Source organism: Cricetulus griseus, chromosome 3 (genome assembly GCF_003668045.3).
Source record: "Cricetulus griseus strain 17A/GY chromosome 3, alternate assembly CriGri-PICRH-1.0, whole genome shotgun sequence".
In the NCBI taxonomy this organism is placed as follows: Eukaryota; Metazoa; Chordata; class Mammalia; order Rodentia; family Cricetidae; genus Cricetulus; species Cricetulus griseus.
Window position 1 is genome coordinate 24,915,421 of NC_048596.1, and position 14,657 is coordinate 24,930,077.

A 14,657-nucleotide genomic window follows, 5' to 3' on the forward strand; every position below is an offset into this window, starting at 1 on the left:
AGTCTGAGAAGTGATTCTGCAGACCAGTGGTTCTCAATTTTGACACACACACTGGTCTTATTTCCAAATTTTCCAAGTCAGTGTCTGGAGTTGTAAATTTGCATTCCTACCAAGTTTCTAGGCAATCTAGTAGCCAAGGAACCAGATTTAAGATAATGACTCTTTCTGCACTATATATCTATATCTATCTATCTATTTATCTAACAAAATGCTGCTGGTTATGTAACATCCTTGGAGGACTAACAAAATAATTAGAAAATTATTTTCCTGTGGTTCAGATAAGTATAGCTCAATTAAAAGTAATACCCCAAACATTCCTGAATATTATGCATAGAATTTAGGGGAATAAAACAGACAACAGATCACAATGCTTAAAGAGTCACAAGAATATCGGGATTAGTGCGACACATTATACTACTTCTACCTTAAGAACAGAGATAACTGGGGGCTGAAGAGATGGCTCAGACGTAAAGAGCACTGACTGCTCTTCCAGAGGTCCTGAGTTCAATTCCCAGCAACCACACGGTGGCTCACAGCCATCTGTTATGAGATCTGGTGCCCTCTTCTGGTGTGCAGATATACATGGAAGCAGAATGTTGTATACATAATAAATAAATAAAATCTTAAAAAAAAATAAAAAAAAAAAGAACAGAGATAACTGAAGTTCATAGGCTCTATCAGTGGTTTATCCAAAAGGGAGCCACTGAACTGGTAAAGTTTTTCTGAGCTTATGAGACATACTTGCTGGATTTGATGAATGAGGCTCCAGTCCCAAAGCAGTGCTTTAATGGGTATGAAACATGATCTAGGGATGAGTGTTTCCACTGTGAACCAGATATTACCACATGTGGTAGCTACCAAAGATCATTTTAACATTGTTCACTCTGCTGTTAGGTACTGTTACAGTTAATAAAGCCAGGTTGCTGACTTCCAAGCAATCACTTAGAAGATAAGCCTCTGGGCACACCTGCCAGGGATCATTTATTAATCAAGGCAAGAAAACCCACTTTAACTGTAGATGACACCATTCTATGGACTGTGTTCTGAACTGAATAAAAAGGAGAAAAACGAGCTAAAAGTCAGCACTCACTGATCTCTGCCTCCTAACTGCAGATACAATGTGACCAGCTACCCCAAGCTCCTGCTGCCATGCTGGACTGTACCCTGTAAGCCCAAATAAACCTTCCTTTCTCAGGTTGTTTTTGTGAGGTGTTATAGGTATCCAGAAAATGATGTAACCTGATAGACAATAGTAAATAAATCTAAGTAAAAATGTAAATAATTAAAGGATAGTATGGAGAACATTCCTATCCAAGTTAATTTATACAAGTCACATGCCCTAAGAGAAAAGAAACAGAAAGGCTGATGGAGATGAATTTCCAAGAGATTTTAGAGTCAGAGGGCAAGGAAACTAGCCCAATGCTTATCCCAGAGAGAAACAGGTGTCTACTTTAATCCAATGGCATTACTTTGTTTTCTAAGTTTCATTTCTATTTTAAATTCATGTCTTCTCCCTCTAAGCTCCTTCTATTCCTCTGAAAAGAAAGTTTACACTTTTTAAAAAACAAAAAACCTAAACTAAGATCAAAACTACTACCACCACCACCAAGAAAGAATTAGCCAAGCTGGTCTCAAACTTGATCCCCTACTCAGCCTCCCAAGGACTGGGATCTTGGGAGTATGCCACCACTTCTGGTAGTGTTTAGTTTCATGCTTATTAAATACTTTCATGGTCTATAAGTAAATTAACATCTAAAATCCATCAATCTCCTCACTCATATACATATTCAAATAAAATCATGTAGTTTTAACTTGAATAATCACCTTGAATTTAATAAAACACAATCACCTGACGCATGAAAAACAAATCAGAAAGCCACTTTGCATATGATGTCTCTGTTCACAATGGCACAGCAGAAAGAGATCATGTGTACTCTTAGAGAAAATTAAAAAATAAATTCAGGGCTGGCAACATAGCTCTGCTGGTACAGCTGTAGTGCAAGGCTGGAGACCTGAGTGTGATCACTGGAACCTCAGTAAAGGTGGAGGAGAGAAAATACTGCCTCCCTACCCCACAATACTTAACCCATTTAAAAGATCAGTGAAGAGTTCCAGAATGAGGCCAACATTTGTTAAGTCTTGTTTGTTGTTGTTGAGACAGGGCCTCACCGTGTAACCCTGACAGGTCTTTTGACCTTAACGAGATTCACCTCCCTGTCACCCTAGTGCTGGGATTAAAGGCAAGTGCTTGTATATCTTAAAAAACAAAACAAACAAACAAAAAACCCAATAACTATATAAATCTATAGAAAATCTACTATGTAGAAATTCAACAAAATTATTTCTAACAGCTGCTTCTGCCACGAATTAAGCAATATAAAACTTGTTTTTGTTTTTCGAGACAAGGTTTCTCTGTGTAGCCCTGGACTATCCTAGAACTCAGAGATCGGCGTTCCTTGAGTGCTGGGATTAAAGGCATGCACCATCACCACCCAGCTATATAAAACTTATTACTGTATACAAGTGCTCTCTCAACTTGTAGTAGCTTAGTTTTGAAAAAGTCTTTAAGGAGAGAAAAAAAAAAAAAAAAAAAAAAAAGGCCTTTCTCCCTGGCTAATTTTGAAAAACTGAAACATTATTCCATTATTGAAGAATTATTTACTTCATGAAACAAATTAGTCACATTCTGACTTATATTACTTGAATTTAAGTTTGCTCTTTCAAAACCTCAGGTTTTGGGTTATTTACCTAGACACACATTTCTATATCTAACAGGAACACACAACACGGGCAGTAAGACAGCAATGTGAATGGCACAAGTCAAAACAGAATCTGAGGAAAGATGACTCTGGGGAGACTGCTGCCAGAATTGGACAGACAAGCAATCTGGTGCTCTGTAGGAGAAAAGAAATGTTCAGTCCAGCTGAGTAACAGACTGAATGTCCCTGAGCAGCATCAGGACTATGCTCACACAGTGACAGTGGATCCACAGGCAGAGGGGGGTAAAGGAATGAATGAATGAACCAGAGGAAACTATACATTCACCTGCACCTGGTTCCTATGTTTTATATGTCATATATAACAGTAATTGATATCAACATAAATCTTCCTTCTTTTTCTTGTATTGCTTTTAGAAAGGGTCTTCCTAAGTAGCTCAGGGAGTCTTTTAACCTGCAATCCTCCTATCTAGACATCTCTACTATTTGGATTGTGCACTATCATACCTGGTTCATACTTATTAATTTTAAAATTAATTTTAACTTTAAAATTAATTTTAAATAAAAATACTATTTTATATTAACAAATGCTTTGCCTACATGTAAGCCTGCACTCCACATGTGTGCCGGTGCATATGGAGGTCAGAAGAGGGTGTTACATTCCTGGAACCAGTTACAGATGATTTTAAGCCACCATCTGGATGCTGGGACCCGAATGCAGGGCCTTTGCAAGAGCTGCAAATGCTTCTAACTGCTGAACTGTTTCTCCAGCCTCTTACTCTTTTATAGGGACAAGCGAGTTCTTTAAAACAATTGCACTTTATACAAGAAGAGCACTAATATTTGTGAATGTGACATTTTCTATGCTGCATGTGAAACTAAAGTCCCACCCCCATTTCTCAGTGTTCCTTATTGCAGAGGAATTGGTATTTTGTCCTTTTAATAAGGCTATTTGACATAACAGTACAGATTTACTAAACAATGACACAATAAAAATCAAAGAACAACAAATTTTAAGATTGTATCTTACCTTTACAGTCTCTACATCACCAGCCTTTGCAGCTTCAAGCAACTGTCTATCTGCCTCTGAGTGACCTGGTGAGATGCCCTCTAGGAATAGGGAAAAAGAGTGTTTAATTTCCATGTAGAAAATAAGCTTCAAGGGAGTTATATTTTACAAAAGTAGCTTTTGAGTTTGCTAGCTTATATAGTTTCACCACAGGGGAAAGAAAACACTAAGGATATTAAAATTTTTGAAAATAATTTGTCAGGCGTCAGTGGCGCATGCCTTTAATCCCAGCACTTGGGAGGCAGAGGCAGGTGAGTTCCAGGACAGTCAGGACCGTTACACAGAGAAACTCTGTCTTGAAAAAGCAAAAACAAACAAACAAACAAAAAAATTAAAATTGTGTCTCAAAATTTCTGAAAAGAATATGTACAACAAAGGAAGTTCCAGGTAAAGGTTGAAGCTTAAAAATTAAACCTTAAAAGAACTAAAAGAAAACAGAGATAAATGTTTATGTCTTAGATAAACATCCAGAACAATATGTCAAAGGAAAAGCCAAACAAAAAACCAATGTGGAAAAGTGCCAGGGACAAGATGGAAAGCCTCACATTATAACATACATTATCAGAAGATGTATACATATTTTACATACCCAAGATCTAAAAAAGGAACGAAGCAGTCCCAGTGCATATGGAAGTTATCACCAGGGTTGCTGTAGAAAAAAAAAAAAGCCAACCTATCTTTTTTAATGTTGTCCTTACTCTAAACCCAGCAATCATCACATCTTATTTGATTAATAAGAGCTTTTAAAGCCCCTTTTTTTGGTATGGGGGGGTATCTCATTATGTACCTAAGGAAGCACTGAACTTATGACTCTTCTGCCTCTACCTCTCCAAAGCTGGTATTAACAGTGCCTCAAGAAAAGAGAAGCCGAGCGTTGGTGGCGCACGCCTTTAATCCCAGCCCTCGGGAGGCAGAGGCAGGCGGATCTCTGTGAGTTCGAGGCCATCCTGGTCTACAAAAGCTAGTTCTAGGACAGCCTCCAAAGCCACAAAGCCACAGAGAAACCCTGTCTCAAAAAACCAAAAAAAAAAAAAAAAAGAAAGAAAGAGAAGAAACCAGGCGTTGGTGGCACACACCTTTAATCCCAGCACTTGGAAGGAGGAGGCAGGTAGATCTCTGTGAGTTCGAGGCCAGCCTGGTCTCCAGAGTGAGTGCCAGGATAGGCTCCAAAGCTACACAGAGAAACCCTGTCTCGAAAAACCAATGAAACAAACAAACAACCCCCCAAAACCAAACAAACAAAAAAACAAAAGAGCAGAGAGAAAAAGAAAGAAAAACCATCATATGGGCCTACCTCTGCATCCTGAATACTGGAATTAAAGGGGTGCATCACCATACCTGGCAAATCAACTTTATAAACTTTAAAACCTGAGTGTCCTGTATTTTCTCAGAAAAACTGGGTAGAATATGATACTGAACAAAAGTTGTAATTATAATTTAATGACATTTAAGAATTTTAAGTTAAGAAGACCAAAATTTCTCAAAAATTTTGTTTATTACCAACTCCTACACCTAACACCTGATATGTGGAAAACCTTAAAGGTTAATCCCTAAAAAAGAATGTCAGAGAAGCACCCAATACCTTGAAGCAGCTGCTGCACATTTTCATTTCCCATCTGCAAGGCGGTGAAACCCTGGAGGGATATGATGTTGGGATCACACCCATAGCTCAGGAGCAGGCGGCAGGTCTGCAGGTGACCACAGTGTGCAGCTCTGTGTAATGATGTCTGTCCAAGACTGTCCAAAGCATTAACCTTAATAATTCAGAAAACACTGGAATTAGCATTGCGGCACACCATCTAAAATCATCCAATTTATACTTAGTTCTTACTACTAAAAGTTTCTTTTTTTTTTTTTTTTTTTTAAGAAACCAATTGTCCAGTGCCAAAGTAGGCATTCCTACACCCCCCTCCAATACTAGAGAACAAATTCACCAATCCATGAAAACTGATGTCAGAATCAAGTCCCAACTTTAGGTTAAATATGTGGGTTGCCAAGTACAGTAAATTAAACATTTATGTTTAGCTTTAAAGCATTTATGTATTTACCCTATTTAGAACTAGATATTGATGGAAATTGTAATTTTATGAGTCTTTGAGATACATAATTTTTATGATTGACTCCAAGATATGCAACAGCCAGGAACAAGTAGAGATGAGTTAGTATTGGAATACTCATTCTTATTTAATCTATCTTCTACACCATGTTACCATGTAGAATAAATATTATGTGAATATATCCACAATGGAACACTGACTAGCAATACAAAGGTATTGTTGACATGCTGATCAATCTCCAAAAACATACTACATAGAAAAACTTCACACTAAAGCGTACATGTTTGTGATAGATAAACCTCAAAAAGGCAGAGACTGCTTGAGACGAGGCACTATTATGGATTGAATTCAGGGCCTTACACATTGAGACAATCTACCATTGAGCTATCTACTACCCACTTCTGCCTTAGCCTATGTTCTTTAATAGATCTTGGTTGCAGATATATTGTATATGTATATATGCATACATATGTGTATATATATATTTGTTAAAATTCACCAAATATACACTGATTTGCACATTTCACCCCATATGGATTTTGTAACTATAGAAAAACTATATATAAACACCCAACTCTAGTTGATGTGTATACATGAAGTACTTAGTATGTGCACAATAATCTGCAAATGTGTCAAAAAATACATGTTGGTAGATATGTAACATAATATAGCTGGTGATAGTATCCAGGTACGGAACTATTTTTTGTCTTTGAAACTCTTTACAAGAAAATAACATTACCTCTAAGGTCACCTCATTTCCATTCTGGCTCTTTACCATGAAAATAATATACAACTAATGAATCCTTTGTCCACCAGTGTTTTTTGACACTGGCCAATTAATAATTCATGCTATCAGAGAATATTTGAAGATGGACACAGTGAGATCTCATAAAACTAGAATATGAATGTCTATGATTACAGAACTGAAAACCTATTTAAAATGTTCAGGGCAACATTTACTCACATACTAAACCATATTTTTTGAAAAACATTTCCTGAAAGCTTTGAATGATATATATTAGGGTGACCAACTTTTGCTGGTTTGCCTGGGACTTCCTCAGTCTTCACATTATAATATGGGTTTTAGAAACTACCAAGTTCTGGATAAAAGCAAATGAGTGGTCTCTAGTCACAACTGTCTCACTAAGCTTCACGGCTCAAATTCAATGTGCGCCTGTATACTCTTCAAGTAATGTGCCATATGTACAGAAAAAGTCATCAACAAGAAGGCACAGAGCAGAGACAAATGAGGATGACAAGCAGTCAAGCAGAAACGAACTTTATTTTATTCAGTAATTTACAGTAGGAAAGAATCATGTTCATACATTATCAAGAACTTCCCGAAACCAGAGATTAGGACATTAAAGGTTAACAGAAAAAGAAACCAAAGGAAAAGAAGAAAATGACCTGAAGGTCTCAGGGCCTACCCCCAGCTCCATTTCTGTACCACAGACTAAATTTTCACTAACAATTTTCTTTGAAGAATGTAAAACCTTTGGAGTAAAAACTGGAAACCATCAACTGTCATTTCTGATATGTACACCTTTTACCAAGCATTTTTTTTTTAGGTTGAAAATTTGAAATTAGTGTGCGTGCGTGCGTGCGTGCGTGCGTGCGTGCGTGCGTGTGTGTGTGTGTGTGTGTGTGCGTGTAAGCATGGGGAACATCTCTGGACTCAGTTCTCACCTTCTACCATGCTAAGGCAGGGTCTTTTTACTGTTTCTCCCACTTTGCTACTGGCTGCTGAACTGGTCACCTTCCCTGTCTGTTCCTGGTCTATAAGAACATTGAGATTACAGATGTGTTCCACCACACCTGCTTTTCACATGGATTCCAAGAGATCTAAGTCAGGTAGTTAGGCTTGAATAACAAGCACTTTATACACTAAGCCATTTCTCTGGACTCACTGCTAATTATATTTTGAAGTTATTGGGTAAGAAAATGATTTACAGCTTTGTTGGAAGTAGCTATTCAAGAGGTAAAATGCTTTGTGTATAAATGCCAACTAAAGAATGTTAATTTATCAACATGGTTACTATGTTGTTTTAAGTCAAAGTATCTCTTTACTTCTATTCAAGTTCTTTGTCTTAGTTACAGAAATGGCGGAAAGTGCAAACTCTAAACTGGTTAAAAAAGAGGAGTTACCATATTAACAAAGGAATTTCAAATGTGGGTCAGAAAAGAAAATCAGGGTAGGACTTTTAAGACAAGAGGTGTTCTGTGTACTGTTAAGAAAAGTCAAGAATAACTTTGATCAGCAAATTAAAAGGAATGAAGAAAAAAAGGACATACAGGAATAATGTACATACAAATAAGATAAATAATTTGGGAAAGTTGTCTATAGGACCCCCATCTCTCTGCATATTGAGGGGTGTGCATGTGTACAGGTGCATGAGTGCTTGACGGTCAAGAGTACAGCCTTGGAGGCTGGGCGTTGGTGGCACACGCCTTTAATCCCAGCACTCGGGAGGCAGAGGCAGGCGGATCTCTGTGAGTTCGAGGCCAGCCTGGTCTCCAGAGTGAGGGCCAGGATAGGTTCCAAAGCTACACAGAGAAACCCTGCCTCGAAAAACCAAAGAGTACAGCCTTGGGTGTGGCTCCTCACCCTCTATCTTGTTTGTACAGACTGGGTACTCGCATGCCAGGCTAGCTGGCCTGTGAGCATTCAGGTACTCTTTCTTTTCTGCCTCCCATTTAGCCACAGGAGCACTACACCTCCTGTTTCATGGGTCCTAACAAATTGCACGGCAAGTACTTTACTTCCCAGACTGGGGCTGTTTTGAATTGTAAACTAAGAGAAAAAAACATTTATGATAGATTGAGTAGTTAAAGGAGCCAGATATCTACTAAACAGAAAGTAACTCACTGGATTACCAAAGATTACCAGAAATGATGTATACCTTTGCTTCATGCTTCACCACTACTTCAACAACGTCATTGTGAGCTTTTTCAGAAGCCACGTGCAGAGGAGTCAAGAATCTTAAAAAGAAAAGGCCAGCCACAATAAATGTATTTTCCATACAAACAGATTATCTATAACATCTACTAGTCAAAGGTATACTTACTCTTTAGTCTTTTCGTTGGTGTTTGCTCCCTTTCTTAGCAGCAGTTCACATATTTGCTTTCTTTTGGGATATGGGGATGCAGCAGCACAATGCTAAATAATTCAAATTGCAGCATTAATCAAGGACTGTACAGAATCAGTTCCACTTAAGAACACTTGTGTCTCCAATCAAGGGTAATAAATGTAATCTCATTTCTTTGTTTTATTTTTCTCGGATTTTGCTCTTGAAAGACTTTCTATTGGAGTGAATGTGTAGTAATTGCAGATTCTGACATGGCCGGAAAATCTCACAGATCAAATATTATGTGTTATTAAATATCCTGATTAAACTTTGTCCTCAGTTTCTGAAAATGCCACTACTGATAGGATGAAAATGTTGTATGTAAAAGGTTAAGACTCAAATGTTGGTATTTCTTCTTGTAGTGCTAAATACCGAATTCACAGCTTCACAGATGGTAGCCCAGCTTTAACACTGGGTTATAGTTACTCAGCTCAGGGTTTGGGTTGTTACATGAAGAAAACGTATACATTTTTTTGTTCTGAATTCTGCTGGTTTAACAGCACTGATGAGCTAGCTGCTAAGTTGACTGTCTTCCTTAACTAGTTGCCACAGCAGAATAAAGAGCTTGAATTTCTTGTTTTCACAACCTGTATTGTTTATGGCTGCAGCATTTCTGAGTATCACAGAACGAAAGAGAGAGGTGGCAGAGATTTGCCTTTTATAAACTTATCATCTAGGATTATGACACAAATCTTTACAATTTTACTAGAGTATAACAGGTACTCAATATCTGACCAAATTGACCAATTCAATGTGAGTATTTGTTAAAATCCAAATCTGAAAATTGTGGGCTAAAAATTCTGGTTAAAATTTTAAAGCAAAACGCTCTATGCATCTAAGCATACAGTGATTATGAAATCTGTTCTTCTGCTACTTTTTAAGAGATTTATTTATTGTATGTATCTGAGTGCTCTATCGGCATATACATCTTTATGCCATCGGAGGGCATCAGATTCCACTAAAAATGGTTGTGAGCCACCATGTGGATGCTGGGAATTGAACTTAGGACCACTGGAAGAGCAGCCAGTGCTCTCAACCTATGAGCCATCTCTCCAGCCCTTATTCTCCTGTTATTAATCAGTTCCTCACAATTTGCTACAGTCACCAAAATAATTCCCTCACCCTCAATAAAGTCAAGTCTAACCCGTACACAGTTCTTTTGACACAATATGAGTAACGCCCTAGGACATTTATTCTGAATTTTAAAAAAAAATGGAGATAGTTTATTTCCAAGAAGTTTTATTACACCCACCACAAATTAGAGGCCTATTCCTCTGTCCATCCTAGGCAAGAGCCTGCAAACAAGAAGAAACTGCCCCTGCAGCACAACTACTCATGAACACTTAAGTCCTAGAGCGTTTTAAGGTTAAAGACACGACACTTACAGCAGTATACTTAGGCGAAAAATACACATAGTACAACATTCTTATCTGTGCTGTTTTGCTTTCATTACCTGAGATCACTATGCTCTGATATCACAGAAAAGCTCCTGGAATAAACATGCTTCTGAGAAGTGTGATGAAAGCCTGTCCTTTGCACTGGGACGTGAAGCATATCTTTGTTCAGAGTATACAGGCTGCATATACTGCATACTCGTTAGTAACTTTCGCAACTGTCTGTTTTCTTTGGCTCAACTGAAGCGTATCAGTGTTTGTGTTCAAGAAATGCTTATTGTACTTAATATCTCTAAAGTGTTATAGAATAATACCAAACTCACAAAACCAAAACAACAAAAAAACCCCAACCAGACAACCAACAAACAGATGAGTATGTTAGAAACAATGCCATCACTAGAATCACACATTATGCTTAGTTTTTGGTTATTTTATTTTAAAAGCTTAAGCATGAAACGTTACCAATGCTGTTTCGTGTGTTTGAGGATGTTTGAAATTCACCATTTCCAGAGAAAGATGTTTTTTGATTCTTGTCACATCAGCTTCCCGTGCAGCCTGCAGCAATGAGTGGCCTTTGAATTCATCTAAACAAAGAAGCATTTGCATCTACATGAAAATGATCATAGTAATGAGGCTTGCCTCACACAATACTAGTATTTTCTTTTCTTTTTTTTTTTTTGGAGTTATTTTCAAAATAATCTCCAAAATAGCCAGATTAAGGCTCCATAGATAAGACTAATACCAACAATTAGCAACAGACACAATGGCATTCTGGGTTTCATTAGTCATGGCTCAATTCATTCAATCCATGGTCTGTTGATATTATATAATTGGATTAGAGATATCTACATGATTACAATCTATTCCCACCCCAGAGTTTTCTGAGACCTTACAAAGGGTGACCATAACCCCTAGTCTTGTTTATGCCTATCAGGTAGGTAACTATGGATCAAACACATTGGCTCATCAATTGCTCCTCAGGATGAACAAAATTAAAGAAAGCATTTCCTCAAATGTTCTCTTTTAATTATTAGATTTGTGAGATCACTCATATCATTTTACTGTTGTGGAACAATGTAAGTTTAGTTCATGCTGCTCATTTATGCATAGGAATACGGTATCTGAATTTCTTACTGTATTTTCTTTAGCTACACAGAAAACCACAGAATTTGGCCCAGGTAGTAAAGAATATTATATGTCACAACCCAGGGACTGTATTTACAAGACAACAAACAACTTTTTTGTAAAATTAACTACAAAGTCCCAAAGATATAGTAAAATCCAAAGGCTATAATTCATAGTTTTAAATTGAAAAGCTAGCCCAAATATATTTTTACACAGTATTTAAACTATGAGCTATGCTAAACAGGAACAGGTACCCACCAATAAAGAAAATATTTTACTATTTAAACATCCTTCCCCACCCCCCAAAAAAAGGTCACTCATAGAAGTCATGTATCTTCACTAAGTGTCACACTGCTTTTTTGTTTTTTGTTTTTTTTTTCTTTCAAGACAGGGTCTCACTGTGTAGCCCTGACTAGCATGGACTTTCTACATCTATACCAGGCTGCAGTTGAACTAAAAAGCTCCACCTACATCTGCTTCCTAAGTGCTGGGATTAAAGGCACGTGCCACCACACCCATCTTGAACATCATTTTTATACTTACATGATAATCTTTCCTTCAATTGTGGTGTAGGAGCCAAGTCTATAGCACTTTTATTGTGACAATTCAGCAGTGTTGGATCTGCCCCATAACTCAGGAGGAGAGAACACACTTCAACCCTATTCTTAGAAGCTGCCTCATGAAGAGGAGTAAATTGCCACAAGTCCATTGCATTTACACAGGCACCATGCTGGGGAAGAAAAGATGTAGAGTTAATGCTCAATTCTTAAGAGAATCTAGATTAACCCTGGGTAGTTTAACAACATGCAAGTTGAAAAAAAAAGTTTTCTGCAGGTATAATTTACAAAAGGGAAGCACAACTCTTAATGAGTGTAGCTTAGTGAATTTTGACAGATACAGAAAAAAGATTCATACTCTTCTGGATTTTCGAGACAGGGTTTCTCTGTGTAGCCCTGACTGTCCTGGAACTCTCTCTGTAGACTAGGCTAGCTGAAAACTCAGAGAGATCCGCCTGCTACTGCCTCCCGAGTGCTGAGATTAAAGGCGTGCACCACCACCACCACCAAATACCAAATATTTTCTATGCGTCTTTCATTGGCAATTTTTGCCCCCCCTTTTTAGTACATTTATGTGTTCCTGGATTTCATAAAAATGAAACAAGTAGATTGTCCATGTTTAGTTCTTTCACAATTAATTTTCCTGAGACTCGGGCTGTATCATCAGTTTGGATTGCTGAGGAGCTTTTCATTATACTGTGATTTACTTAGCCTGCTACTGGGCAATTGGACTGTTTCTAGGAGAGGGAATAACAATGAGGCAACAGGGAGGAGGAGGAGCCAGAAATAACAAGATTCCTAAATGCAGTTTGCCTCTTTGACACTATACTTTCATTAGCACAGAATTAAGGTAAGTAGTCTTTTAAATAGCCAACAACACATACTTGGGAAACTTAAAAGCTCTACTTTTTCGGGGGGAGGGAGCATTTTTTTTGTTTTTTAGGATTTTAGTCATGTGCATCTGCATGTATCTGTGTGTGCGTATGTGCATCCATGAAGGCCTCCAGAGTCCAGAAGAGGCAGTCAGATCTCCTGGAGCTGGAGTTAACAGAATGGTGGAGGTACACAATATGGGTGCTAGGATCCAAACTCTGGTCCTCTGCAAGACTGTGTATGCTCTTAACCCCAAGCACCTCTCTAGCACCCAAACTCTTTTGTTTTCTGAGACAGGGTTTCTCTGTATTGCTTTGGAGCCTGTCCTGGAACTCGTTCTATATACCAGGCTGGCAGCAAACTCAGAGATCCACCTGCCTCTATCTCCTAATTTTTTTAATAGTCAAAACTTTACTGTAAATAATTGTAAATTTTTTATAAGTATTCAATGAAAGTAGCCAAACTCAAAGCCATACAGTCTTAATGAATGGGTACAGCTAGAGTACTCATCCTTTACAATGGACTTCACTTTCAATTATATTTTTATATACTTAACTACCCCTCCACACACATGAAGAAAAATAAATGAAAGGTTTAAAACCAGAAAAAAAATTAGCTTTATATCCCCTAATTGTGTATCAAGTCAACATTAAAACCTGGATCACAATAAAGTTACACACAGAACCTTCAGTCAGTATATTAGTTTTTGACATTCCCTTTCAAGAGAAGAATAGCAGTCAACTCTTAGCACAGCTGTTTAGGTACAAATCTGATAGAATTTCCCCTCAGACCAGACTACGTGCTTCCTTGCACTTACAGGCTATGAAGATCAAAGTTGAGAAAATACCTTGCTATTCTTAAAAAAAAAAAAAAAAAAGTATTTGTGATACTTTGATACAGGGTCTCACTATGTATACCTGGCTGGCTTGGAACTCATTATGTAGACCAGGCTGGCCTCAAACTCATAGAAGATCCACCTGCCTCTGCTTCCAGAGTGCTGGGATTAAAGGCAAGTACCAACCTTGTTATTCTTTAAAACATTTTTTAAAAGTACAGTTACCGTCGAATTAAACTGTTGTGCATGCACATTCAGGTCAGAAGAGAACTTGAAGGAACTGGTTTTCTCCTATGATCTGAGGCCATCAGGCCTGGCAGCAAGGGGCTTTATCCACTAAGACATCTTGCTAGCCCTCCTTGCTATGTTTGTGTTTGCTGGTGCCATACTTTATTATTTAACTTAGGGATGTGACTTAGCACCTCTGTTCCTAGGTACCGTGAGTGTTCTGGTGATGGAATGCAATCACTGAATGAATGTCTTCAGTTAGCAAGACTCTTCAGCAAGGGCTGTCAGCCTGGTATCTGCGCAGGACCTCTTACCTTATTCGATAACACTTGAGGATGACCTCTTTAGTGCTACTTCATATTTAACATTGCATGAGGGCAGTCAAATGCTAGCCTATCAATAATCTGCATGTTATTATAATTATTCCCACTTTCTACCAAGCACAAGGAACAAAAAATAAGCCAGAAAACACAATGCATTTAAAATCATTTTATGTAATTATAGAAAATAATAAGGCACAAAAGAACTAACCTTGACCAGAAGTTCAGTTACTTCATAATGACCATAAGAACAGGCATTGTGTAATGGTACCAGATCACTACGGGAGAGTGAGGAAAAAAAGCCTATTATTACAGAGTTCTTAAGTCTAAGGCAATCTTCAAACTGCAATTCCGGAG

General features: G+C 37.8%; 1 protein-coding gene across 2 annotated transcripts in view; it reads right to left on the reverse strand.

Annotated features, from left to right (window-relative positions):
• The window catches only part of Tnks2 (tankyrase 2), a 61,662-nt gene that overhangs the window by 26,490 nt on the left and 20,515 nt on the right, over nucleotides 1-14,657 (reverse strand). For both annotated transcript variants that reach the window (XM_027406337.2, XM_027406336.2), the window contains exons 7-13: nucleotides 14,512-14,578; nucleotides 12,031-12,217; nucleotides 10,825-10,946; nucleotides 8,909-9,000; nucleotides 8,744-8,822; nucleotides 5,369-5,540; nucleotides 3,748-3,827 (exon numbers count right to left, since the gene is read on the reverse strand). In XM_027406337.2, the coding sequence (XP_027262138.1) occupies nucleotides 3,748-3,827; nucleotides 5,369-5,540; nucleotides 8,744-8,822; nucleotides 8,909-9,000; nucleotides 10,825-10,946; nucleotides 12,031-12,217; nucleotides 14,512-14,578 (799 nt within the window). The remainder of the gene's footprint in view (nucleotides 1-3,747; nucleotides 3,828-5,368; nucleotides 5,541-8,743; nucleotides 8,823-8,908; nucleotides 9,001-10,824; nucleotides 10,947-12,030; nucleotides 12,218-14,511; nucleotides 14,579-14,657) is intronic.